This window comes from Trichoderma harzianum, assembly GCF_003025095.1.
Source record: "Trichoderma harzianum CBS 226.95 unplaced genomic scaffold M431scaffold_2, whole genome shotgun sequence".
NCBI classification, from domain to species: domain Eukaryota; kingdom Fungi; phylum Ascomycota; class Sordariomycetes; order Hypocreales; family Hypocreaceae; genus Trichoderma; species Trichoderma harzianum.
This window is the reverse complement of record NW_020209250.1, coordinates 207,809-231,778: the sequence shown is the minus strand read 5'-3', so window position 1 is coordinate 231,778 and position 23,970 is coordinate 207,809. Positions and strand designations below refer to the sequence as shown.

At 52.3% G+C, this 23,970-nt stretch overlaps 7 protein-coding genes across 7 annotated transcripts; 4 read left to right on the top strand and 3 right to left on the bottom strand.

Moving 5' to 3' along the window:
- Nucleotides 1-795: 795 nt before the first annotated feature.
- On the bottom strand, nt 796-2,666 carry M431DRAFT_477748 (hypothetical protein; the record flags this gene model as incomplete). The annotated part of the gene is made up of 4 exons (XM_024915602.1): nt 796-1,807; nt 1,863-2,038; nt 2,119-2,229; nt 2,295-2,666. 4 exons carry the CDS (start codon nt 2,664-2,666, stop codon nt 796-798), a joined length of 1,671 nt encoding a protein of 556 aa, XP_024778216.1.
- Nucleotides 2,667-5,450: 2,784 nt separating this feature from the next.
- M431DRAFT_279962 (hypothetical protein) lies at nt 5,451-6,341 on the top strand. The gene is made up of 2 exons (XM_024914005.1): nt 5,451-6,055; nt 6,256-6,341. Exon 1 carries the CDS (start codon nt 5,604-5,606, stop codon nt 5,997-5,999), a length of 396 nt encoding a protein of 131 aa, XP_024778215.1. The 5' UTR covers nt 5,451-5,603; the 3' UTR covers nt 6,000-6,055; nt 6,256-6,341.
- A 515-nt stretch (nt 6,342-6,856) lies between these two features.
- M431DRAFT_75626 (carbohydrate-binding module family 21 protein) lies at nt 6,857-9,375 on the bottom strand (the record flags this gene model as incomplete). The annotated part of the gene is made up of 3 exons (XM_024922364.1): nt 6,857-7,258; nt 7,471-8,328; nt 8,410-9,375. The coding sequence occupies 3 exons, from the start codon at nt 9,373-9,375 to the stop codon at nt 6,857-6,859; spliced, it is 2,226 nt and encodes a 741-aa protein (XP_024778214.1).
- A 4,693-nt stretch (nt 9,376-14,068) lies between these two features.
- M431DRAFT_503500 (hypothetical protein) lies at nt 14,069-14,916 on the top strand. The gene has a single exon (XM_024918316.1). The coding sequence runs from the start codon at nt 14,311-14,313 to the stop codon at nt 14,476-14,478; it is 168 nt and encodes a 55-aa protein (XP_024778213.1). The 5' UTR covers nt 14,069-14,310; the 3' UTR covers nt 14,479-14,916.
- Nucleotides 14,917-16,568: 1,652 nt separating this feature from the next.
- On the top strand, nt 16,569-17,657 carry M431DRAFT_279697 (hypothetical protein). The gene has a single exon (XM_024914003.1). It carries the CDS (start codon nt 16,940-16,942, stop codon nt 17,291-17,293), a length of 354 nt encoding a protein of 117 aa, XP_024778212.1. The 5' UTR covers nt 16,569-16,939; the 3' UTR covers nt 17,294-17,657.
- A 260-nt stretch (nt 17,658-17,917) lies between these two features.
- Nucleotides 17,918-19,360, top strand: M431DRAFT_279733 (hypothetical protein). The gene has a single exon (XM_024914004.1). The coding sequence runs from the start codon at nt 18,023-18,025 to the stop codon at nt 18,905-18,907; it is 885 nt and encodes a 294-aa protein (XP_024778211.1). The 5' UTR covers nt 17,918-18,022; the 3' UTR covers nt 18,908-19,360.
- Nucleotides 19,361-22,373: 3,013 nt separating this feature from the next.
- M431DRAFT_490151 (hypothetical protein) lies at nt 22,374-22,691 on the bottom strand (the record flags this gene model as incomplete). Its single annotated transcript, XM_024916766.1, has 1 exon — nt 22,374-22,691. The coding sequence occupies one exon, from the start codon at nt 22,689-22,691 to the stop codon at nt 22,374-22,376; it is 318 nt and encodes a 105-aa protein (XP_024778210.1).
- Between the last annotated feature and the right edge of the window lie 1,279 nt (nt 22,692-23,970).

Sequence of the window (23,970 nt, the reverse complement as noted above, 5' to 3'; positions counted from 1 at the left end):
GTCGGTTCAGCCCGGGCAATAATCCAATCCGAGGTGGCTGTCGTCAGTAGCTTAGCGCGGATAAGCAAGTCATGCAACTCGTAGCTCGGAGAGAGAAGCGGGCTTGGTGGCGCTGGTTGTGGGGTGACCATGAGGATTTGACAAGGGTACTGTTGTCCAGAACAGGAATGGCGAGTTGCATCGCGTCTGAGTTAGTGGAAGAGAGGCGTATTTAAAGAGCATCGTGGGCTTCGACTCTTGTTTATACAATCCCGAGATAATGCCACAAGGAGAATTGGTAACGGCCCTATAACGGAGTTTGACTCTTTGCAAATATATTCTCTCAGTATGGAATTATCGGCATATCTCGCCTTCTCACATAGTTTTCAATAGTTAATACCGCGACAGTTCCTCGTATAAGCGACTATAACCAAAACAAGCAAACCAGATCTTCAATGCCATCAGATAGCCGCCAGCACCGAATCCGCGAAAAACAACTGCCGAAGAAAAGTTCTTTCTCATAACGTCATCCTAGCAATGAAATGATATTAATGTGGCCTTATCCACGATATTGTTATGCGTATACGACTGTTTCTCAGAATGGTATGACGTGAGACCGATAGTCGATCTACTGCTTCGCACTCATCTCGGAGTTAAGCCGTTTAATAGACATGCATAGCTCAGCCGTCTTCAGCCTTTGCATCTCATCCAGTGATGTGTAAAACTCTTCTCCTCATATAGCATTCACTCCGAACAACAACAATCTTGTTATATTGTCAACATTAATGATTAAATCTATAGGATCAAGCGTTACTCCTAATCCTTTACCTTGATGCAGTATATCCCGCCTCTCCCCTTCTCATAACTGATCCTGACGCTATTCCCGAGCTTCTCAAATATCCTCTTCTCGCTCGCCATCCTCGCCCCTCCGTTATAATCCAGCCTCCACAGCAACGGCTGCAACGCCGCCGCCAAACCAACGCAGCTGTGATCCCTCACCGTCACCCTGCTCGCCACTGCGGCTGCAATCACCGCCAGCAGCAGTTGCAGTCCCACCGTCAGGCCCAAGATCAAATGCACATATAACCACTGTGTAATGTCCAGCCTGATGCCCTTCAACGGCAGCAATCCAGGGGCATTGATGTTGGTGTTTACCTGAGCCGTGATGGCCACAACACCAACGGCAAAGGAAGCCATCACCTGACCCATACCGGTCACATTGCCTCCCTGAATTGCTCCGTAAAAGGACTCCGCCGGATAACTCTGGAACTGAAAATGTCTGGTACTGTTTGTGCTGACTCCAAAAGTCGAGGCGCCGTAGCCCTGGAGAGCAATGGCCGAGGCAGCGAGCGTCGTGACATTCACACCAACCTCTTGCACCGGATTCTCGACATTGGTGACTGCTCCAACAGTAACATTACAGTTGTAGAACCACGGATCCGTCGGCGATGCCTCAAACGCCAAGACGTGCCCCCACGCTGGCCCGGAGCCCCGATCGGGATCAACCATAAAGGTCGTCTGCGACGCCCCATTCAGGGCGGGAATCGTAAACTCGGTCCGGTTGGCGTCTCCAATGACAATCGTGTGCTGGGTCCCGTCTCCTCCCTTGAGGACCTTCCACCCCTGGCACGTTGCCTGGGTCGAAATCGATCGATTCGTCGCCACCATCTGGTAGTATGACAGGTCATCTGGGGTTGCCTCGTAGAAGATGTACTGGCACGAGTTCTGATTGCAGTACATCAGATTGGCGTCGGTGTCGAAGAGCGTGCCGGGCTTGGGAATCTCGTCGACTCCACCGTATCCGTAGGCAAGGGCAATGAGGCCATAACTGTGCTACGAGTTAGTTAATGCATCCCTTTATTTCTGTTTCTCTCGAGACGCACTTGTTTGCTGTGTATCGCAGGGCGCTGATGGCCTGTGAATTAGTCGAAAGCACTTTATTTGTCTGAATGTTGCTCATATCCGGCACCGAGACGGTTCCGGGTTTCGTCACGGCCACCGTGTCTGCCGGATTGATGTTGTAAGTCAAGCCGAGAGTCGCAACGGCTATTTGCGAAGCCTAATACCGGATTCACATTTAGTTGAATCGCTCCCGATGAACCTCGTCAAAGAGAAAGGGAGAGGATTGCCGTTACTCACAACATTGATCAACACCCAAAACAAAACATAGACCCTCACCCAATGGCGATGTGTCACGTAGCCCAGCGTGAAGAGACTGCTAAAGTTTTCGCTCTGTAGAATACAATCGGCCTGTACCATCATCAACACATCAGCCATTACGAAATGCCTCGCGTGAATCGGAGCTTTTGTTTTACCTCTCTCGGCGTCCACTCGTACCAGCTCAAAACCCACCATCTCAACTCCCTCACCATGTGCTTCATCGAACTCGCAATGTTCAGACCCAGCGCAATCGAAATGGCAATAATTAACGTGTTAAACTCCTTCTTCTTATTGCTCAACATGGCCTCCTTCACCGAATACCTCCACAGCACGAGATACGCCCCGACAACCAGCAGCACCGTCATCACCCATCGCACGAGGCACGCGAGAATCAGCCGCTTGAACTGGTTCTTGCGCTTAAAGTGCTCGGCGGAGAAGACGTCGCCGCGCTTCTCGCTGCGCCAGCTGTCGCTCCGCAGGCTCTGCAGCGTTGGCGAGTGCTTTATAGCCGTCATGGCGGTACGCATCTTGGTTCTGTTGTTGTTTCCCTCGACCGGAGCGCCCGCACTCGTTGGTGAGAATCGATTACATGTTCGTTTCGGCTTGGCTCGAGAATGCTTGACGGCAGCCAACTTATAGGTTTACTTTTTTTAACCCTCCACCTCCACGGTGTAGGTATGTCAAATTATGAAACAGGAGTCTCCCGTGGAGTCAAGAGAAAGAAATGGAAAACAAAATCGAAACCACCAAGCAGACTCGAGAAAGTGGTCCCAGGAAGAGCTGAAGCATTAAAGTTCAGGTGGCACTTTTACAAACTCATACTAGTTACTCGGTGGCAGCTGTCTCAACCACCAAGGAAGAAGGAAAGTCTAGAAGGAAAAAAAGACCACAAGTTCCCGCTGTTCCAGACCAAAAAACCCGCCCTTGCTAGAGCCGCAATTCCCAAACTGAGACATGTTTTTCGTCTTCTCATCTCCGGTTTTGGCTACCTCTTACTCATAGAAAAGAAAAAATCGTGGCAGTGCTGGTTTGGGGCCATACTGGATAGGGCTCGAGCCGAATCGCGATAGCCGTAAGGCTAGCCCTTCCAAGTCGCCGAAAGGGACAGATGCGGCTGATCGGCTCATTCCTTGTTCGAGTTTTCGTTTTCAATGTTCTTGATACTAAATAGCTGTCAGAGCTGTTGTGGAACAAGAACGTTGACGTCTTCTCGCCACAATGTTGGCATCTACAAGATGAGCTGTCTCGGCTGTCTCAGTCACAAGCACGGTGGCAAATGGCTGATAATTCCAGTCTCCAATTAGTCACAGCTATAGATAACTTGACTTGCAGCGGTTTGCTAATTGAGCTGTTATCTCGCCGGACGGGACAGCTATTCGCACGGGCCAGCAACCAATATAGCCTGTTGAGCCATTCGGAAACGCCGCCACCACCAACGTTGCGTATGCGGCGCTCGTTGCACCGTTCATCATCGGCACGCTTTCCGTAGAGAGCAAACCTGATCAATTGGCACAATGCCCCAATTCAGACATAGTTACGAAAGTAGTACAAACAGCTAAACCAGCTACCTTGTGCTTCTGTCACTCGTATACGCCGGCAGTAGCTCTTCTTTCAACTATTACATACCCTGCATATCCGTAGCGTTTTTGGCGCTTCAACAAGCCAATGTGGCATGACCTGTAAAGGCAGAGTTGCAAAGAGTAACTTGACCACGTCAACTCGGCGATTTCCCCTTCTAATCCGAGTTAGTTACTTCTCATAACGGAAAACAGCTCCCCAAAACCCTTGTTTCTTCTCTGAAGCCTTTCACATGTATGTACGAGCTACTGTACCAGTTAGTAATGTAACCACGGCTCAGAGCCCAACGGCACTTGCAAGCCAATCGGTGCTTAATCAATCGTCCCACACCGAAAAGAGGAGACGAGGGGAAAAAGGAGAGAGAAAAGAGAGAGCCCTGCAGTAGACCAAAACACACTTGGCATCTTCAACCATTCTCCAGCAGCTGTGTCTGTCAATCCCCAGCATCACAATGACGCTTACATGTTGCCCTTGCCGCGGAGTAACTAGCGGATGTATTTCTCCTCTCTTGCATCCTACTTATGTGATGCATTGCCATTGTTCTTGCTCACTGGACGTTGGGGGACGGGCGTCTTTTGGCATATGCATTAGCACCTAGATATGCATCTCGAAGGCACAACAAACAAAACAAGCAACGACAAACAAAGAGTCCGCTGGCCGTTTCCACCAGCCCGCAGCTGGAGCCATGCGATGTGACTAAGGCAAGGCCAGGATACAACATTAACCAACGTGTATTAGTGCATATGTAGACAGCTACATGCTCGTACAGAAACGCCTTCGAAATCCATGTTCGCGATGCACGACCCTCTCAATCAAGAACGTTGGACTCCACAAAGCCATGGGTCTCTTCCTCTCGCTCTCCACAATCGATGCGTTTTCCTTTGCTCCATCTCCATACAGATAATAAGTACAAGCAACGGGCTCTCGCTCCGCCAAAAATCAAGAACAAGGCCAAAAACCCCAGCCGCATCGCCATCCCCCAAAAGCCCTCGTCGCTTAGTTTGGTCCATAAAATCCTCATTCGCGATCCTCCCCGTCCGTTATCAGGTCCTTTCAATCCACGCACGCCCTTGCTCCTTTCTCACTCCCCCCATTTCAAGTCGCCCGCTTGGGGACGTAACTCGTATGTATGAGTACTATGTATGTATGTACGAGTAACTCGCACGGAGTCACTCCGTTGCTCCATCCATTCTGCAACCCCCATCATGCATTGCATCTTACACGTACCCCTATCAAAAAAGAGATACTCCGTATATATAAATTAAAATAAATAAATAACATAATACTACTCGTACTACTATAAAAAAGGCCCCCCTCCCCCTCCCCATCGTCAGGCACCAAGACATAAGCAACCTTATAAAAACGAGCCACTCCTCTCTCAACACATGTTCCCTCTTTTCCCCCTTCTCATGCACATCCGCCCAAAAAAAATGCACGTCCGAATGCACGTCGTCGCCTCGCCACCTCTCTCCTCTTATACGAGGAAGAAAAAAACCTCCCCTAGTCTAGAAGAAACTCGCTCACGCCCAGAACGTAAGAAAAAGAAAAATGATAGTCCCTTCTTCTTCCTTCTAGGCTAGTCCTCCGGTTGGTTTTTTTAAAAAAAAAACAAAAAAAACAAGAGCTTATACGCCCTGATACGCACTGCACTGCAAAGATGCATCTCTCGCGGCCGCATGGAACCAAACCACACACAGGAAGAACAACCAACACAGCCCAATGCAATGGCTTGTTACTTCCACCATTCTATGCACGCACTTCGCCCCCGCAAAGTTGCCGAGCTCATCGCCGCCGATGGCTTTTGCTGACTCCGACTCTTATCTGGATGGATGACGAAAAGGTGAGAGCGATGATGCCGAATAGCGAATGCTCACTTGCTGTGAACGATGACGAGTAGTGCTTTGTATCGTATGTCTGGTCCCCATACCCGTAAGAGTATCCGTCTTCCGTATCTGTGCTCCGTATCCGGACTCCGTATTACCAGGCCAAGTCCTCGCTTGGGAGTAAGCAAACCTGGTACAATAGACATCGTGAACCAAACGGCCAATCCAACACCCCAATTGGCTCTCTTTGTATCCTTCTGCTTGCTTACCTTGTCCTCACGCCATGTCCCTTCCAAGCGAATGCCGCCGCCAAGTGGGCCATGGTCGATGCCAAAGCAAAAGCCAAGCCTGCCATGTAGCATAGACAGGCAATCACATGCAGTCACATGCAATCACAACACAAGCACAGCACAAAGGGGGATTGGGATTGTTGAGCACAACATCTTGTTTGTAATCTAGGCAATTTCATTTATGCCTGATCTCTCTCTTTGTGTAGTAGTAGTACCAGAATGCCCGCAGAACCAATCGAATCAATACCATTAGCAACCGACTTTTTCCTTTCCCGTTCCCCGCCTGCTCGTAGTAGCCCAATGCACCCTGGACCAAAGAACCAACCCGTCGGCCGCCTTTCAGTCCATTCCCTTAAAAACACAAATGAGAGCGTTGACAAGTCATTATCAATCCGCCTGGTCCGCTTGTTCATAACGGTCTGGAGCCGTGAAAGACGTATAACAAAGCGGGAGAAGAAGAAAAACCTCCCGTAGGAAAAATGAAACACAAAGTAGAGGAGAAAACCGTAGTGGCGAAGTTACTCCAACGCAAGACCTGTCATGAACCGAACCCAGAGCGCAAAATAAAAAGAAAGCGGAAAGGAAAAAACAGCACCAGCAATCCCAATGCCCTTGTGAGCGCCAAGCAGTAAAAAAAGACGAATCCGTATCGTATGCGGCCGAAACTCCCAGAAGCTAAAACAAAAAGCCAAAATACAAGTAAAGAGAAAAAGAGTAAAAGGAAAAAAGTACAACAATTATCGCTCTTTAATTGTTGCTGTGAACAAAAAGAAAAGCAAAGGCCCCTTCCGATTTTTGGGGGGCCAGTAAAAAATGGACGAGGTCATATGAAAACCTCGCAATGTTTTATAAAAAAAAAACAATGGGACATCCGTTGCTCTGTCAGCTGTCCAAACCCAAACCAAGTTGTTTCGTGTAGAAAAAATTGTTCTTCACAGTTTGTAAAAATAAAAAATAAAACCGTCAACCGAGAAAGATGCGGCAAATAGCAGCTGTCCTCATCCGATAACCGCCTCCGTGGACAATCTAGCCTCGGATGGCGGTAGCGGTATGAGGCTCTGCGCCCCAACGGAATCGCTGCTGAATCATCTGCTGCGCGAAGAAGGGAGCATCAGTTGGGGATGTGGAAAAAGACGGCGAAGGCGACCTCATGTGAGGCATCGACTTGGGCGTCGACGACTGGTCCCTGCTGATGAGGACAGAGGATATAGAGTCGAGAGGAGACGAGTGCGATGCCGCGAGGTAATCGGCGGTCAGGGGGCGGGTGAGCTTCATCTCAATGGGGTGGTGAAGGCTGTGGTGAGCTGCAGGACCGGTGTGGTGAAGAGGGTGAGCCATCGTCGCCACTGACACCGTAGTCGGGCTGATGCCCTCGATCTCTTCGCTCTTGGTCGTCGCCACCGTCGTGGTCGATGTCTTCGAACCAAACTGTAAGTACAGAAAAAGCCAAATGTCAGCTACACAATTCCATCCCATTTTTTTCATCAATTTTTTTTTCAGATAGTCTTGCCCATCGCTCCTCAAGCCTCCCTCCATTTTTGTTGCATGACGGCGGGAAATTTTCCTTGTTCCAACAACTAGACGGCGGAAGGCGGCTGGGGCGGCTGGGGGACGCTGAAGTGGTCTCCAGGGGTACGTACAAAGCAGTATTTACTGACGAGCTCTTCGTAGGAAGAGCTGGCGAGGCCGAGGCCAAGGCCAACAGGGGGCGAAGAAGGAGCAGAAGCAGCAGCTGCGGCAGCGGCAGCGGCAGCAGGTGCAGCGGCGGGCTGGCTGGACTGCGAAGCAGACTGTGCGCTCAGAGGAGGGCCGAAGCTCATGCTCATGGGCGTGGGGCTGTCGCGGACGTTCCTCTTCATGTAGAGGGCATCCTTGTCCTTGGATGCAGAGTCCTTGGCGGCCTGGACGGCAGCGCTCAGTGAAGCTCCAAAATCATAACGGTTGGCAAAGGCCAGTCCGCTGGGAGCGGTCAGGCCCAGACCCTTGGAAATGTTATCACTAGCCAAGTTGCTGGTCGACTTGGTCTTGAGGCGAAGGCCAGGAGTGTTGTGCTCGCCCAAGAAGTCGTTGATATGGTCATCAAACTTAAACTTTGGTTTTTTATCAAAATCATCAAACGAAAGAGGCATCTGCACCTGTCGACCGGGAGCAGTAGGAGTCTGCTTGCGGTTGCTCCGTGGCAGACTGTTGTTGCTCGACCGGGACTGGGCGCCTTGGAAGCCGTTCTTACCGTTCTGCGGCTTGAATTGCTTCCGGAAGTCGACCTGGAAGTTGGCAGAGCTGTTGCTGTCCCAATACTCCTGGCCATTGACATTGTAGCGGATGCAGAAATACAGAGTCTTCATCTCCAGGTTGGCAGTATCTGACAACTTGATGGAGAATTGGAAGCGGTCTTGACCATCACGGGTAACCTTGGGGCGGATCTCGTGGCTGAACTCGGCAACGACCTCTGAAGTTGTCTTCCAGTAGTCCAAAGTGAAGCGGCAGACAACCAGCTTCTGGTAGGACATGTTGGCGACAACGACGGAACCCAGCATCGACTTCTGATCAGGCGACAGCCAAACCTTTTCTAGGCGAACAGGTTGGTCCCGTCGTGATGGAGAGTCGTGGGGGAAGTTGTTGGTGATGAGTTGCCAGTCAAACGGCGGTGTTCGTGCAACGGTCCTCTTCTCGCCTCCCGGGAAGGGATACTCGGCATCACTGTCGTAGTTCTCAACCGGAGACGAGCCCGCACTAACTGCCAAAGGTCGGTCGACCTGGAGGAAGTGACGGATGTGCTCCAAATGAGAATCGAAGTGAACGGCCTTGGCGAAAACAGGAGTACCAGGCATGCTAGAGGGTCGCTTGTGTCCACGGAGAGCTGGTCGGACCAGCTCGCCGGACTTCTTGCGGACCATCGGCGGTTTAGGCCTCAAGTCATCCTCCGAGTCCTCCGAGACAGTCTGGGAGTTCTCAGCAGATGTCATGATAGCTGACACATTGGGATCGGTTGCAGATCGAACATGGCCCCGGCGTCCCGACTTGGGAAGATCGCTTAGGCTCATGGCACTGAAGCTAGTGTGCACGATGCTTCGAGGAGTAACGTCGCCAGGGCTTAGCCTCGAGTCCTTGCTTGGGGGTGATGGTGTCCGGGGTTGGGGAATCTGGCTGACGGCATCCCTGAGCTTTCCCAGCTTCCTCCCTCGAATCTCCGGCCGGCTGTCATCCTCGCTATCTGACGAGGCAGAGTCGGGCGGAGAGATGATGGCAGCATTAGGAATTCCCCGGTCGTCAGTCACCGGCGGGGGTGACTTGCGGAGGCTTGCGCTCACAGGAGGGGTACCGGCGTTCTTGACTTCATCGGAAGAGCCATAGGGAGGAGATGGTGTAGAGTGGGACTCTACAGCCGGGGGTGCAGACGGTGTTCGACGGTTCTTGCTGAGGTACGAGGCTGAGCGAGGGAGCGAAGGCTTCTGGCCGGAGGTAATTGATGAGCGTCGGCTGACATCCGGAGAAGCAGTCGCTGAGGAGGCGGGAGATCGGTGAGAGGGCGGCGTGTAAGGCATTCCCAGAACGTTTGCCGGGGTATTGCTTGAAGAGTAAAAAAGCCTTGTCTGGTATTGATGATGTAATCCGGCTTATAAGAGATGTTGCAAATTATTCAACGGCGACGAAATTACCGTTGTTAAATGCTGCTAATTTGCACGCTCGTTCCAATTATATCATAGGATAAAAAGAATAGGGCTTGTTGTCGGACTCGTGGGCGGGCAACAGAGGAAGAGTAGTGACTGGGAAGCTAGTATCTAGGTAGGATGATCTGGACACATGGGAAAGTACGTTGTCAGCACGAGGTGATCGACATTAAACAATAAAGGATACCGTTCGAGGTTCGGAATAGGGTGCGTGGTGGAGAGGGAACAACACATGGTTTAAATGACCCAAGTCTGGTCCACGAGCATGGCACGGTGACGTCCATGAGTAAAAAGAAAAAATTTGGACCTTGAGGGCGATGGAACAGGATGCAGATTGCTCAAACGGAAGATTTCGAAGACGGAAAGGAATAAGACAAGGGTTGTCGGAAGTTGCCGTGCTTGGTAATGAAACTCTCTTTGACAAAGGCTAAAACTCAATGGCGACTTACAGTGGAAGGTAGAAGAGGAATTCAAGGCCAATTTTCTCCGAAGTGCACAGGAAGCAACGACACGGTCTCAAGCTCGGGCAATATTCCAGCAACCGAGCAAAAGACTGTGAGGTGCAGCCGTGGAAGCACAAAACTTGGTGCGGAGGCTGATGCTTAAGATCGCCAAACTAAGTCGTCTGGCGGATGATGTGGCCGGCTCGGAAGGGGAGCGTTGTCGAGTCGGGACAGTGGAGAGAGTAGAATAAAAAATCCTTGCACAATGACGAAGTAGAGACCCAGCTGAAGCTTGAAGCGGGTTGTGGAGATGCTCGGGATGAAGGGAGTTGAGAATTGATGATGGACGGAAAGCACGGCGAGGATGGCGGATGACTCTCGAAAGATGCAACGGGAACGACGGGGAGGAGACTGCAGACTGGTTCTTGGTCCTGGAGGCGGGCAGGACGGTCGTGGAATGGGCTGTAGGGGGATGAATTAACCCTTGAAGAAGAGAAGAGGAGGAGGAGAAGAAGAGAACGGCGGTAGTGATGCCGATGAGGTTGAAGATGAGGATGAGGAAATGGGAAAGATAGGGAAGATTGAAGACGGAGGAGGTGGGGAGAGGCTGTTTTTGGCTGCGTGAGACGGCCGATACGTACCCAGCGGTTGTGCCAACTCGAGGCAAGCCTGCAAGTACCGGCGCCCAAATGGAGCAGAGGCGAAAAAAAAAAAAAAATCAAAAAAATCAAAAAATTAGAGCAGCGCCATCGTACAGGTACCTGCTAGTGGAAGGCTCGGGCCCGGATCCAGGTTGCTATGCGCCGCAGCAGAAGAGACTGGAGACTGGAGACTGCACTGAGACCTTGAACTTGCCCTGCTCTAGTCTGCATGGGGGATTGAAAACTTGGCTGGCTGGCGACTAGCGGCAGAGACAGGGGTGAGGAGGAGGGTGAAGGTTGAGGTTGAGTCCATCTCGAAATCTTGTCATCTAAGCCGGCCTTGCCTGGTCGGTGGCCATGATCCATCCATGCCATGCCCATGGGTGATGGGCCAACCCTGGGCCAAGCCAGCACCGCCTTACTAGCAGGACCACCAAGGCCACTCCCCTCCCCAACTGGTTCGATGGCTTGAGATGGTGGGCCGCCGTCGATCGGCTTGGAGGGTGGCCTGTGGCCATGGGCCCAGCAACCTCATCCCTGAGAGAGGGGCCTTGGAGATAGGCGGCCAACAGGGGGGCGAGACAACAAATTGGCGAGCCGAAGCAACAGCTCAACCGGCTACCTGAACCCAGCAACCACCAACAAACGCTCAGCAGCCCCATCGCCGTGCCTAGTGTTAGTGGTGTTAGTGCAGTGTTGTATCGGCGGCCCAAGCACTGGTCCTCCGTCAAGCTTGCCATGCGTCTCGTCGCCTCTCGAGGTTGCGAATCCTGATGCTCAGACCTCCATTCCATACTCGTACTTGCAGTTGGATTGGAGATGCTTGGACCTTTGATCTTCAATTTACGGGGGCCGGGGCCTAGCTCCATCTCGACGACGGAGCACTCGCACTTGTGCTTGGAGTCGTGATATGAAGACGCCCTCCCCCCCCTTCCTTGCCCCATCCACAGCAGCGTCTCCGATATCAACATGTACCAGATATGCTCGTATGTAACAAGCACAGTAGCGCAGCGGCAAAGGAATCAGAGACAAAAACCACTCGGAGAGGCGAAAAACGGCCCCAAGATGCACGCACTCACACACATACACATACACACACAATTTCATGCTCCGTTATACACAGCACAAACCACAAACCAAACGAAGCAGAGGAGGAGAGCGGCGAGAGGGCGGCAAAGTTGTGTGGCCCAGTTCTTGCTTCTCCCCCCCTCCCACAGCCGGGAGCCGGAGGGATTTGCCAGTCCAGTGGTCGTCAGCCAACGAATACCTCGCCAGTAATGCAACCTAATGGAATAGAGCTGCAGTGTCGAGGTCGCATCTGGATGCCCATTTTTGCGGAGTACACCGGCAGCTGCGTTGCAAAGCCGCCTACCACTAGCCACCTCAATGCGCATCCTGCCCTGCCGTTCGTTTTTCTCCTCCTACCTAGACCTAGTGCTTGTGTGTCGTCTCGTCTCGCCTGTCGAATGCATATGTATGTACGAGCATGTACTCCAAACAAGGCCATGTACGAGCATGTATCTGGATACATGTACTGTACGAGTACATAATCCATAATCCAGAGCAGCAATGCACACATCCTGTATTTCCTGTGCACCCCCCCGTTGCCCATTGCCATCCTCAAGACGGTAAGAAGCTAGTAATCGAAACGAACGGAGCACCGGTATGTGTTGGGAAGCTTCTCCAAGCCTTTTGATTACATTACACCACAAAGACAACAACACACTCGTACGAGTACCTAGATAGATACCCGGTGAGCCAAATTATGGCAAACGATAAACAATTGCCGTGATACCATTTCAGCGCCAGACGGAAACATGGCCTCTCGTCCTCGACACTCATTCGTCCAGCCCCGGGACAGACCCAGCCGCCGGCCCCTACGGGCGTTGCGAGTTACCGCAGTGGGCAGCGTTTCTTCTAAGCATCTCAGCAAAGAACGGGGCTCGTCTGTCATCATCCTGTCTTGAAAAGACGCCGTCGCCTTTTTTAGAACGGTTTCTGATCTCTCCCTCCACCCAGATAAGCGTGCACCGGCGAGCGAAAATTTTGCGTCAGTCCCGAAATGGACGTGCGCTTGTGGCGTCGCCTGATAACAATGCACTTACGAATATAATATGGCCTTTTATCAGCTTCGATGGCGATTGCACAAGATCGCGTGGAATGCATGGGCTGATATCGATGTCACATGGCTTGATGGATTGCCCAGATGTGAACGATTCCCCAGGCAATAGCGCAACTATCTCGAGCCGGGCCAAACCTTTTCATTCATTTGAGCAGTATAGTGAGCTGGTAGAATAATATTTGGGTCGGTCCCATCCACCGGCGCCCTCTCTCTTGTTAGCTTTGCCTTTTTTTCTTTTTTGCTTTTTTCTGTGTCGGCGCTCTTGGCCAAGTCGGAACACCGGTGAAGCCGGATATGGAGATAGCTACGACGACTAACACTGCCAATTGACGTTAGTACCAGCTGGCCATTGCCCTGCTAATGAGGGCATCCGGGTACTTGTATCGCTAACAGCACTCGTAACAGCACTTGTTCTTCCGTTTGCTGTGCTGAGCTCGTAGCGGGTACTTTGTCGTCATGTATTATTCATGGTTTGCCGGGCAGCCAGCGTCAACGTTTATGTTGTGCGTAACGAGCACGGTACGGGTAAGGTAATGCGCCAGTGCGGATTCCGTCCGGGTGCTTCGTACTCGCAACGGGACTTGACTGGCAATGGAGCTTGCCCGACAGATAAAATTTGCAAATTTTGTGCCAAACGCGAGCCCTTGTTGGCTCAACGGCCTGCCGAATCGCATTGAAGGGGGCGACTGGGGGACTGAGGCGTTTCCAGGTATTTTTCTTGCTTGCAGCCTTGCACTGCAGGCTCCGTGCATGTACGGTACGAACAATAATGTACCGGTCTTCTCGCACTCCGTCCGTCCTGTCCTGGGCCCTCTTTTCCAATTCCTCCTGCATCAAGATGGGGAAGGGTGGGAAGGGAAAGAAAGGGAGGATGGCAGAGGAGCTGCGGCTTTCTTCAAGTACGGCAGACAGTTCTGCAATGCTTCGCTGCGAGTCTGCCCATCCAGCTCCCAAAACCCCATCTCCAAAGATACATGTCCATGCTCGTACAGTATACACACGCCAGTAGGCTTTTTCCAAAGGAGAATTTTCGTTTCTGGCGTCAGGGGGGGTTTGGTTGGATGGACATGGCCTGGGAATAGCAACTGGGGTGGGCTCTCCGGCATGAGACCCGGTCCTGGTGTGGCGCCCGACGCTGTGGTCCGTTGAATATATCTCACCCCTGTTCTCGCCAGTGCAAGTCCATGCCGACCGTTCTCAGCCGCTCATTGGCAGTGCCCCGGCCTGGGTTAGCTGTTTGATGTCGAGATAATGACGTTGCTCGCGGTTTGGGTGAGGCTCGCTCAGAAGGCGCCCTCCAATCAGGGTATGGCAGAACACGCGCAATGCATTCCGCAGCGTGGCCTTCCTGTTTCATATTGGCCTCTTTGTTTGCTTTCTCCCTGCAACGCCTGTTCGTCTGGTGTCTCTCAAACCACTTCTTGAAAAATAAAAGTGGGAAAACGGAACGGACGCGCTGTGCGGAGTAGCCAGTACTTTCTACTCCGAAAGTGCTTCAGCCCGTCCCTTCGGGTGTCCGCCCCGGATCCGGGATCATCTCGAGACACCAGCCTGCATCGCCGTCTCTCCATGACTGACACCAAACGAGAAGATTCCCAGAAAGATGCAGAGAATCCAAGGGCCCCCCCTTTTCCCCCTCCTCCTCCCCCGAGCCCAACGACATCTGGCACCTCTTCCCCCTTCCCCACGACGGACCGAAAAGCTTCCCCAGGTTGTCAAACTCGGCCTCGTCATGCCTCCTAATGCAGAGAATGAATGCAGCTCTTACTAGCGAGTGCATGTCTGCGCTGCGCTGCTGCTGCAATGCCTGCGAGCCCAACATGGAGCTGGTTCGGGCTCAATTGGCTCCAATTGCTTCTGCCAGAGCATCACCGGTTTAGGCGCCTGGACGGCTTGAGCTGCATATGAGCTGTCTCTGTCTCTGGTCTACCCTACCCGATTAGAGGTAGCCGTCCGTATCTGCAGGAGGAGTAACGGACGGCACGCTGTGTGATGACCGAGTCAGGCAGCGAGCCACCGACCGTTTTCCGAGTCGCAATTCGCAAGGCATTGGGAGCCGTGTATCGGATGGATACCGTGAAATAATAATAAATGATAAAAATGATAATGACAATGAAAAAATGCCTCCATCACGACGACAGTCAGTAGCAGTACGTAAAAGGCCGTGGAATAGTAACAGCAGCTGAAGGGCGTGTATCTTGAATTGAATCCAAATTGAACCCCTCCATCTCCATCTCCATCCCATGCATCTGCGGGTCACAAAAGGCTGTGCTTCCAACTTCCAAGGCACAAACATCGCCATCGTCAAGCCACATTGTCTTAGTCATCGCGCCAAGAGATAAGGAATGGGTCCAGCACGGGCCAATGTCGAGCTTCCAGTTCCACGCGGTGGGGACAGGGCAAGCCACACGCACGGGCCACTGATATCAGGGGTGGCTTGCTCCTCATTTTGCAGCGCTAGCAAGCTAGAAACAACGCCAAAGGCAATACTATCACAACGACAGGAAAACCTTCTTCATCCTTGCCATCGACCATCTCCATTTGCACACGCTGCCGTGCCGTGCCTTCGCTACAGTACCCGCCTCGAGCTTGTCTTGTACCTGTGCTGCCATCCGGATAGGGAGCGGTACTTCCGTGTCTTTGGGTGATTACCTACTGGAAATTGCCTGCTCGGCTACAAGGTTCCCTCTCCCGTGGTATTTGCTCGCCTCTCGTACGAGCATGGGCACAAAACGACTCGCGGAAAAGACGCTTGGCATGCACGCCATTTGCAAGCCCATCGGATGATTGGATGGTCATTGTCAATGTCAATGGAAAAAACGAGATGCTGTATGTCGGCCTGGAGCTGAGCTGAGCTCCCAAGCCGTCCAAGTGCGTCTGCGTCTGCGTCTGCCTGCCTGCCCAGCACATCATCTCGCATCTCGAAACTCGTCTACGAGCACTTACATGACGCCGGTGCTCCGTACATGATGCTAATTCCATGTCGATGCGCCTGACCATCAGCAAACGCACAGTTCTGCATGCTTAAAAAACCGCACCTACATGCCGCATAGGATGGCGTTCGAGCCTGAAGGGTCATCATGACTGGCATCCCGGCATCCAAGTACATGTAGTAGGTATGTATGAGATGTGCCGAGCTTACGATACTACTTGGGTTGATACACACTGTACTCCGTACTCGTACAGTACAGTCCTCGTACATGGGCAGATGCTGATGGTGTCGAGATAGATTACGGGAGCTTGTCTTGGCCAATCTGATGGGCTAGCAGCCCAAGCACAAAGCGCTCAAGTTTGCCGCCCGCCACGGCCTCCTCAGATCGCGGAGACGGGATTCTCTCATGGCCATTCGTCTCTAGGCGCCCAAGGGGCCTGCTCGCACATCCCAAGATGTATCTCTACTGCTACTCTTACCAACAGGTCTCAGCAATCTGCATGGCGTCCCAGGTGCAAGGATGCCATGGCAATATCCCCAACAAGCTACGAATCCTGACTCCTCGTTCGCCAGCCATGGAATCGCTCGTCGCCAAACGTACCACTATCACGGCATAGCGTCGCAATGCGTTGCAGCTCCCGTTCGCCAGCGAGTCAAGACCAACCATGGTTCCATCTAGGAAATGGCACAGCTCAGATCAACTGGCCACTCTGCAAGTCATCCCATGGCACCACGGCGCCAACTCCCAGTGCTACACATTTGTATGTGTGTATGTAGTCTCTTACAAAAGCGGACGCAGGCTTCGTCCGTGTTGCTAGGAACGGACAAGACGACGACTAGTTTCACGCCTTGCAGCCGCATCTCCACCAGCCAACAGTAAGCGAAGAAAAATTAGAACAGGTCCACTTTATGCGCGCATGGGGGGGGGGGACACAACGAGCTCTGATACGTAGGGACACTGCAGAAGTTGGCGACACCACTGGCGCCCTCGTATCTCCCTAACACACGCTCCACCAAGAGAACCGCTTTCACATGGTAAGCAAACAGGGCACAGGCATGCAACTGCCACCTACCTGTGAAGCTACAATCTAGAAGACGACAGGGAAAATGTCGTGATAGCTCTTTGCAATACGCAAGCAATCTGACTCACCGCGGTGGGAAAAGAGCAACAGAGCACTCAAGAGTAAGGCCAGAGCTCGGAAATGGCTAGTTCCAAAGCATCTTAACGAGCTTCTTTTTGCCTTTTTAGAAGGACGAGAAGAAACCCAGTTCAGGCACAACACTGCGAAACTACTTCCAGATGGAGTCTCGAAGGGAAATCCTCAACGCCGCCGGATGGACTGGGCCACCGAGCCGGTGGCAAAGCTCCGCGGCGACGCTATCATCGGCCTTCTTATTAGCGCTGGCCGCACCGCAAACCTTGCAGCCACATCCCTTCAGCACTGGCCATGGAGGAGGGCGAGGGCCGTCAAGGCCGTCTTGCTCACCGACACCAAAACCGTTGAGAGAGAAAAATTTCCCTCCTGAGATGATAAGCGTAAGAAAGCTTATGTGTGTACTACTTGCCTCCCTATCCACGCCTAGGAATAACTGCTGTACGAGTACTCCGGTGTGTCGATGCACGCCACCTGAAACCGAACGCAAAGGCCGCTGATTATTTCTTGTCTTTTTTTCCCATGTTTTTTTGCAGTTCCCTGTTTTGTAATACCTTACGTCGCATTACAGTTCCCGGTCCCCGGCAGTTGCTTGGACGTGCAAGGTTGCGAGGAGCCCGAAGCTGGATATATCTGCAGCTGAGATTCGCAATTTCGTCGTCTCGAGAAGAAAGAAAAAAAAAGCAACCCCCTCCCATCTCGACAAGCAAGCCGGGGGGCGCTGGCTTAGCGAGTTTCACGCTCATCGTTCGATCGAAATCTTGCCCCTTGTGAGGCTGCCATTGACGCTAAGCAGGGGTAGTAGCTCTTTTGTCGATTCCAGAGATGGAATACTAATGCGCAACCAGCCTTCGGCGGACAAGGCCTAAAAAGGAGAGGCTGCCTGGGCTGAACATGTTGAATTGTTGAACGGAACCGCCAAGGAAGTGATGAATTTTTTTTTTTTTCAAATTGTCATTTACAAGTGACTCATGGCAAAACAAAAAGTACTCGCAAGGGCTCGTTGTCAGCCTTCGCATTCTGCTCCCGTAAAAACTGAATCATCGGTTCGCTCATCTCCGCGCGGCAAACCCACTTCGATAAGAAGAGCGACGCCGCACAAAATCTCCGACACACGGACAGCTTATCTATCGCCATAGCCCGGCTGTCGCTCCGTATACATGCAGTGTTCATACTATTGAGACATTATCCTTCCACCAAGCGCGAGATGAAAACGGGGCCCATCTGGCATGAATGCCCAAAGGCAAAATGATCACTTGCATTCATACGGCCGTACAGTCATGCTCCTAGCCGATGCTGAAGACATCCGACAGAGGCCCAGAGCCGTGAGCATGCAAGTCGGAGCGATCCGTACCCACAAACTCCCGTGTCCGGCTGCCCCACCTCACGATGTTCTCTGCCGCCGGCCTTGTGGTAGTCGTGGTAGTAGTACGAGTTACAAGGCTGGCACCAGAACGGGGCCCACGTCTTTGTATATGGGGCATAAAAGATGGACGCTTTTGCAATGGTACGAGTGCTGTAGGGAGTACGGTTCGGAGTACTACGCACATGTACCACGACGACGCTACTGTAGACGCGAGCACTTACAAGCAGCAGTTTGCGATGTGTATCATGCTCGTCAACCCGAGACGCACAGTCGGAGCGTTGCAAACGCGTGTCGGCGCTTCCAGCATGCACATCATGGCCACTCATATGCCCACAAGCCGATAAGGGCGAGCAAGTTTGGAGTCCGAGGAGCGCCTTGGCGAGGGCTTACTCGTACATACATACAGGGAGACGCAAGGATCCGAGCTCGGACGGCATCCGCTCCGCCATGCCATGCCATGTCATGTAGCATGTACGGTGCAGCAAGGAGCATGGAGCATGGAGCCTGTGCTATCATGTATCATGTATCATGTAGTAGCATGTATGGCGAGCATCAGCAGAACATCAATAGTTGCCGGCCCATGCATGCAAACGGTAGGCACGGAAATTATTTTCATCTCGAACGTACACCTTCAGGCAGCATTTTCTGCTCGCACTTTAACTCTCTCTCTCTAGACTGCGGGGGAATGGAGGCAGCTGACTTTGGCAGAAGCGAAGCAAGCGGGAAGTCATGTTCTGCATGCCCGTGATGGATGGCACAGCACAGGGAACTCACATCGGCAAAGAGAGAGCCCACCTCTTCCGTACAGGATTCTCAACTAGGGAGGAGGAGAACCAGCCACAGTAGCAGTCAGTTTTCACCTTCGTCTTCTTCTTTTTGCCTCCGATATGCATCCAATGGACCCTGTGGCGAGAGGAAAATACAGTTAGAGAAAACGCCTCCCGTCTGGACGATTCCTTTTTCCGTATTACGAGTACACCGGTCTTCTGGGCCTTTCGCCATTGCCGCATGCCGCATGCCACAAATCAAATGTAAGGGAGATGGTAGCGGCACACGAGTACCTTGGTGGTGTGGCACTTACTTTCTTGGGTTCTACAAGCCGCAGATTCCAAGGCAACGATGCAGGAAGCTAGTAGCATTAGTATTACCATATCCACACCGAGTCGTAGTCGGAGGGGGGAGTGTGTGAAAGGCTGAGAGGACCAGCAGCAGCAAGCCCACTCTCTTCGCCTTTCGTGCCGTGTTGAAGGGGCTGTGGCATGGTTTCTGGTGGATACAGTACCGTCCAAAGGATCTCCCCAATCAAACTAAATGCCAGCCATCCAACAGCCTCTGACCCAACGATTGGTGAGATTGTGTTGTGGGAGTTTCCCCTCTCTCTCTTACACCCCCTCCGGGGCCTACTCCGTTTACCAGCTTGTGGACTGGGACCTGGATGGCCAGAGAGAACGGAGACCAGATATGGAGATGGAGAGAGAAAAGAGAGAACGGTCTCCTCCCCCGTGGAGAGGATTTCCTCTTCGTTTTGCAGCTCCACTGGCCAAAGGTCTAAGAGAGGAGTTGCTAATGCGAGACCCGTATTTACAGCACAGGCAGTATCTATGAATAGAGGTTGAGCCTTATTGGTGATGGACGGTTCCGGACAAAGGACGAGATGAACTTGCAGAGTCACCGCCTTGCATTGTCCACGGCTGTCAACCCCGGATCATCCATCTCATCACGCCTTCGAAACGATGGGTGGCTTGACATGTATTCGACCAAGTCGGCAATATCAGCCCAGGCGGTCTCGTGGTTCGACAAGCTGCAACCCCCGTCAAGCCACCTGCAGCCGCCAGGTGCTTGTCGTGCATTTCATCTCGCTCCCAGACAGCTTTTGAGGCGTTCCCCCGTACCTCGTACATGGCGCACAACTTACTCCAAAGCATGGCTGGCTCATTGGCGCCAGGGGTCGAAACTTCCCACACCTTTCCTCCGTGGGGATGTTGTGATTTTTTGTTTTAGTCGTGGCCGCCCTGCATCTTGCTCCGCAGTGTGGCGCCAGAGGGAAGCTCGTTTACTGCAAATTGCCCAACCTCCAGGATGGCTGATAACGTGAATCACATGCTTCGAGTCCGTCTCATCCGTGCCGCCAATGTATCAGTTCTCGAACCTCGAGAATTTTACCTTTAATTGACTTGCATATTCGCAAAGGGCGGGGTAAAAAGGAGGGTGGCATTCTCTCCCCCTTCTTCCTCTGATATTGGCAGCCGTCTTCCCCGGAAACCATCAACAATCAAACGTTTATGCCGGCGGCGCAAAACAAAGCTGGGCTGGCTGGCAATGGCACTTGATCACTTCAGCCCGCGGGTTCATGCTAGGGGGGACCATAGCTACACCAGCTAAGGCATGTCGAGATGCAACCCACGCTGAGCAACCCGTCCCGGCTAACGTTGGACGGAGCAATTTAACGGCGCACACAAATCTGCGGACGAGACCCGGTCTGCTGCACGAGCGGCCCACCGAGATTGAATCCCAGCAAAGCAGCTCGCCAGCTCTGAACCACACGAACGCCTCAGTCAGTGCCTTGTGTTGCGCTGCTGCGTTTCAAGTTGCGTGCTGCAAAAAGACGACATGGGTATGATGGCGGGGCCGTTTTTTTCTGCCCTCTGCCTTGGTCGCCGGCGGCTCGATGACGACATGCTGATGTTTGTGCTCCATTTCTGCGAGCTCCTCTCTCCCTTGTGTCGAGCTCACGGAGATGAGGGAAAAGGCCAGCTGAGATTTGATGATACGTTGTCAAGTCAGATCAGATGTTGGGCGGCGAAATGTCGCTGCAGGAATGATAGATGAAGAAATGGCCCGAACGGCTGGGCATACATCTCGATGTTCGCCACCGGTACAGGTACATCTAGATCAAGAATCGCTAGCCCAACAATCTAGCAATCTAGAAGCTCGGATCGACAGAGGGAGCAGCAACAATGTCACCATGAAGGCGACGAGTTTAGACCGCGCAGCGCACATCAGGCAAATCAGGGTCCTATTGGCAGCATCTAGATGTGCCACGGCGCAATCTAAGGAAAATCCGGGAATCCTATCACAATGCCATGGCAAAAGGGACAAAAAGCCATCGGCCGCGTCGCCGCGCAATTGCTTGTTATCAAAGTCGGGTCTGCCACACCATCTCGCGCCGCAAAAGGCCATGATGCGCGCGCCGCCTTGCTTTGTCAGTCCTAAGCAGTCGTGTGAGCTCGTGCTGCATTAACAATAAATTACTGTTTCGTATATTTGAGCAAGAAAAAACCAAAAGGACAGTACACAATGAAATCATATGGCGTACGCCCCCCAAGAGGAAGCGGCCACGTCGAATCCCGCAGCAGCCGGCGGTTTTTGTTACTCGTGCCGGTTTACTCATGCATTGTGACATCGTTTGCCTCTCCACAGGGGGCCTTTCGGGGTGAATCTTTTCTGTTCCCTCAACAAAGCTGAATACGTCTCTTTTCTTTTTTCTTCTCGCGGTGAGATGGGATTTGAAATTACACTGGGACCGAGTCTTGCGAAACACGGAGCCTCTATTTTTTTCTTAGCCCCTCTAGATCGTGATGAGGTGCATGGCACATCCAGCCCTGATCATGGATCAGTATGAGGATCGAAAATACGTACCCTGTCACCGAGGTGGATGCGCGACGATCGCAGCGTTATTTACGAGTGCTCAAGTGGCTCCCGTGTGTCAAAGCCCAAACTAACGGTGCCAGTCTCCTCCAGGCTGCATACGAGAGGACGAGGAGTCAATGGCAGCTGGCCAAATAGGGCAATTAGCTCTTTGACGAAGCTTCTCGTTTACGGCGATGATTTTCAAAACTCCAATTTTCATTTCCCATGCAGCCGGATATACAGGCAAGCTCTGACTTTGGGCTCTCTTTTCTTACGGAAGCTTTCCCTCCCACGTACGGCCTCTCCCACACACACCCCCCTTTGAAGCTTTTTCTCCTCCTCACCCCGGCCATCACACCGACTGGAATTGGCGCCGTCGGTTGGGGGCTGATGATACTATCCCCAAGCGCTGGCTACTCCAGGTACATTCGCTCTGCTGCCAATACTTGTACATGCTTTTCCTGGAAAGCTACGAAGGGAAGCAAGGAGAAGAGGGCGGATAACGGAGCTAAGGCCCGTTGTAAGCTTTCGTCCCGTCCAGCTATCGCAGCCATTCTCAATTCTGCACCCCCTTCAGAAGTTCGTCAGTGTTTGGTTATGGCGCTGTATATTGCGTTACGACCCCAGCCCAATTGTGCATATTCAGCCATCAAGTTGGCTTCCTTCTTCCCCGCAGTCCAAGAAAGCAAAAACTGCAGCCCGTAAATTAAAAACCCAAAGCTATTGCCCGGTCGTCTGCAGCTTTTGGGCTCGAGGGGGAAGCAGCCAAAACGGCCTTGCATACGCGCCTGGAGACGGTTTGGCGAACGAAACGCCACGCCGATGTGGCCGGCACGCCTGAGCGCTGCAGTTGCAGCAGCTAACGCCGTATCTGGCTGCTTGACGAAGCTTGGATCATGCATTATGTGTCTATTCTTATGCCTGCCTACCTTACCTTAGCACGCCTTTGGTACCCTTACCGGTACTCGTAACAGACAAACGTTGCAGTACAAGCTTGGTACGTGTACCGTACTTTGGGACTAAACCCAAGGCATGGGTGAGCAAACGGAGTGTGCATATGGCCTCGCATCCGGCCCCACTGGATGCCGGTGACGGATGAATGATCATTTATTTGATATTACTATATTGGCAGCAAGACGTACAGTACAAACGGGCGTCTACGAGAGTGCTAGGGCATGGGGAACCATCCGCGAGACGAAAAGGGCAATGAGAAGAGGGAGGGGTCAGGGTACAGTACATGCGATTTGCAGAAGCCCGTCTTCTCTCGTCAGGCATCGTTTCTTTTTGCTGCTTGGTTCCTTTTTCGAATAGCTTCATTTTTGGGCGCGGCCGAACTCGAGGTTCTTTTTTCCCTTTCGACGGAATTAAGATGAGGTCTTATTACTGTTGCTTATGGGACTGGGGCTCTTTGCTGACAATAGCTGGGCTTTCTTCTTTTTGATGACAGATAAACGACGTCATGGACATGCCGGGGGGTAACCCTAGCTGAGAGCGGCAGGTCATGATACGGCAGCGTTTTTGTATCATCTGATGGGGGGAGAGACGAGCAATTGAGACACCTTTGCTTTTTTTGCTGGGAGAGAGAGGAAAATCCTATTGCGACGGCGAGATGGTTTCACAAGTTTAGTTCGAAGGCGGAACCGGTGAAGCTTCTTCCGGGGGGGCTATTTCATTCAAGCCCGGCCGGCCGCCTTTCAGATTTGCTTAGTCCGCTTGACCGCTAGTCCAAAGGGCTATCTTGCATCTCTTCTCTTTTTACCCTGGAGGTTTGGTGGTGGCTTGCAACCTTTTTGTTTTCGGGGCTAAAAGATGGAACGGCTTCTGTTTTTGCTGGCGCGAGAAAGTAACCCTCCTCCTGTAAGACGCATCTTTTGGTTCGCGTTCGCTCCGGCCGGTGTATTACTTGGACGACTAGTGGTGGTACTGCTTGGAGTTTGCCGGCCGGTTGGCTGAGCTGGGCCGGTGGTGGTGGTTGCTGCTGCAGTTTACCCTGCATCTGCGTTGTCGTTTCTTTTTTTTCCCTTTCCCCAGGATGTTGCTTGGTTTTTGCCTGGATCATGCTCCTTCGAATGCACCTGGGGGAGGGATGATTGCATATGATATTCTGGGGTGCGGCATTGGCGGCTTTCTTGGTGTCCTTTTTTTACGAGCTGCGTGAGTGACTTGCGTTTCCAATGTTTC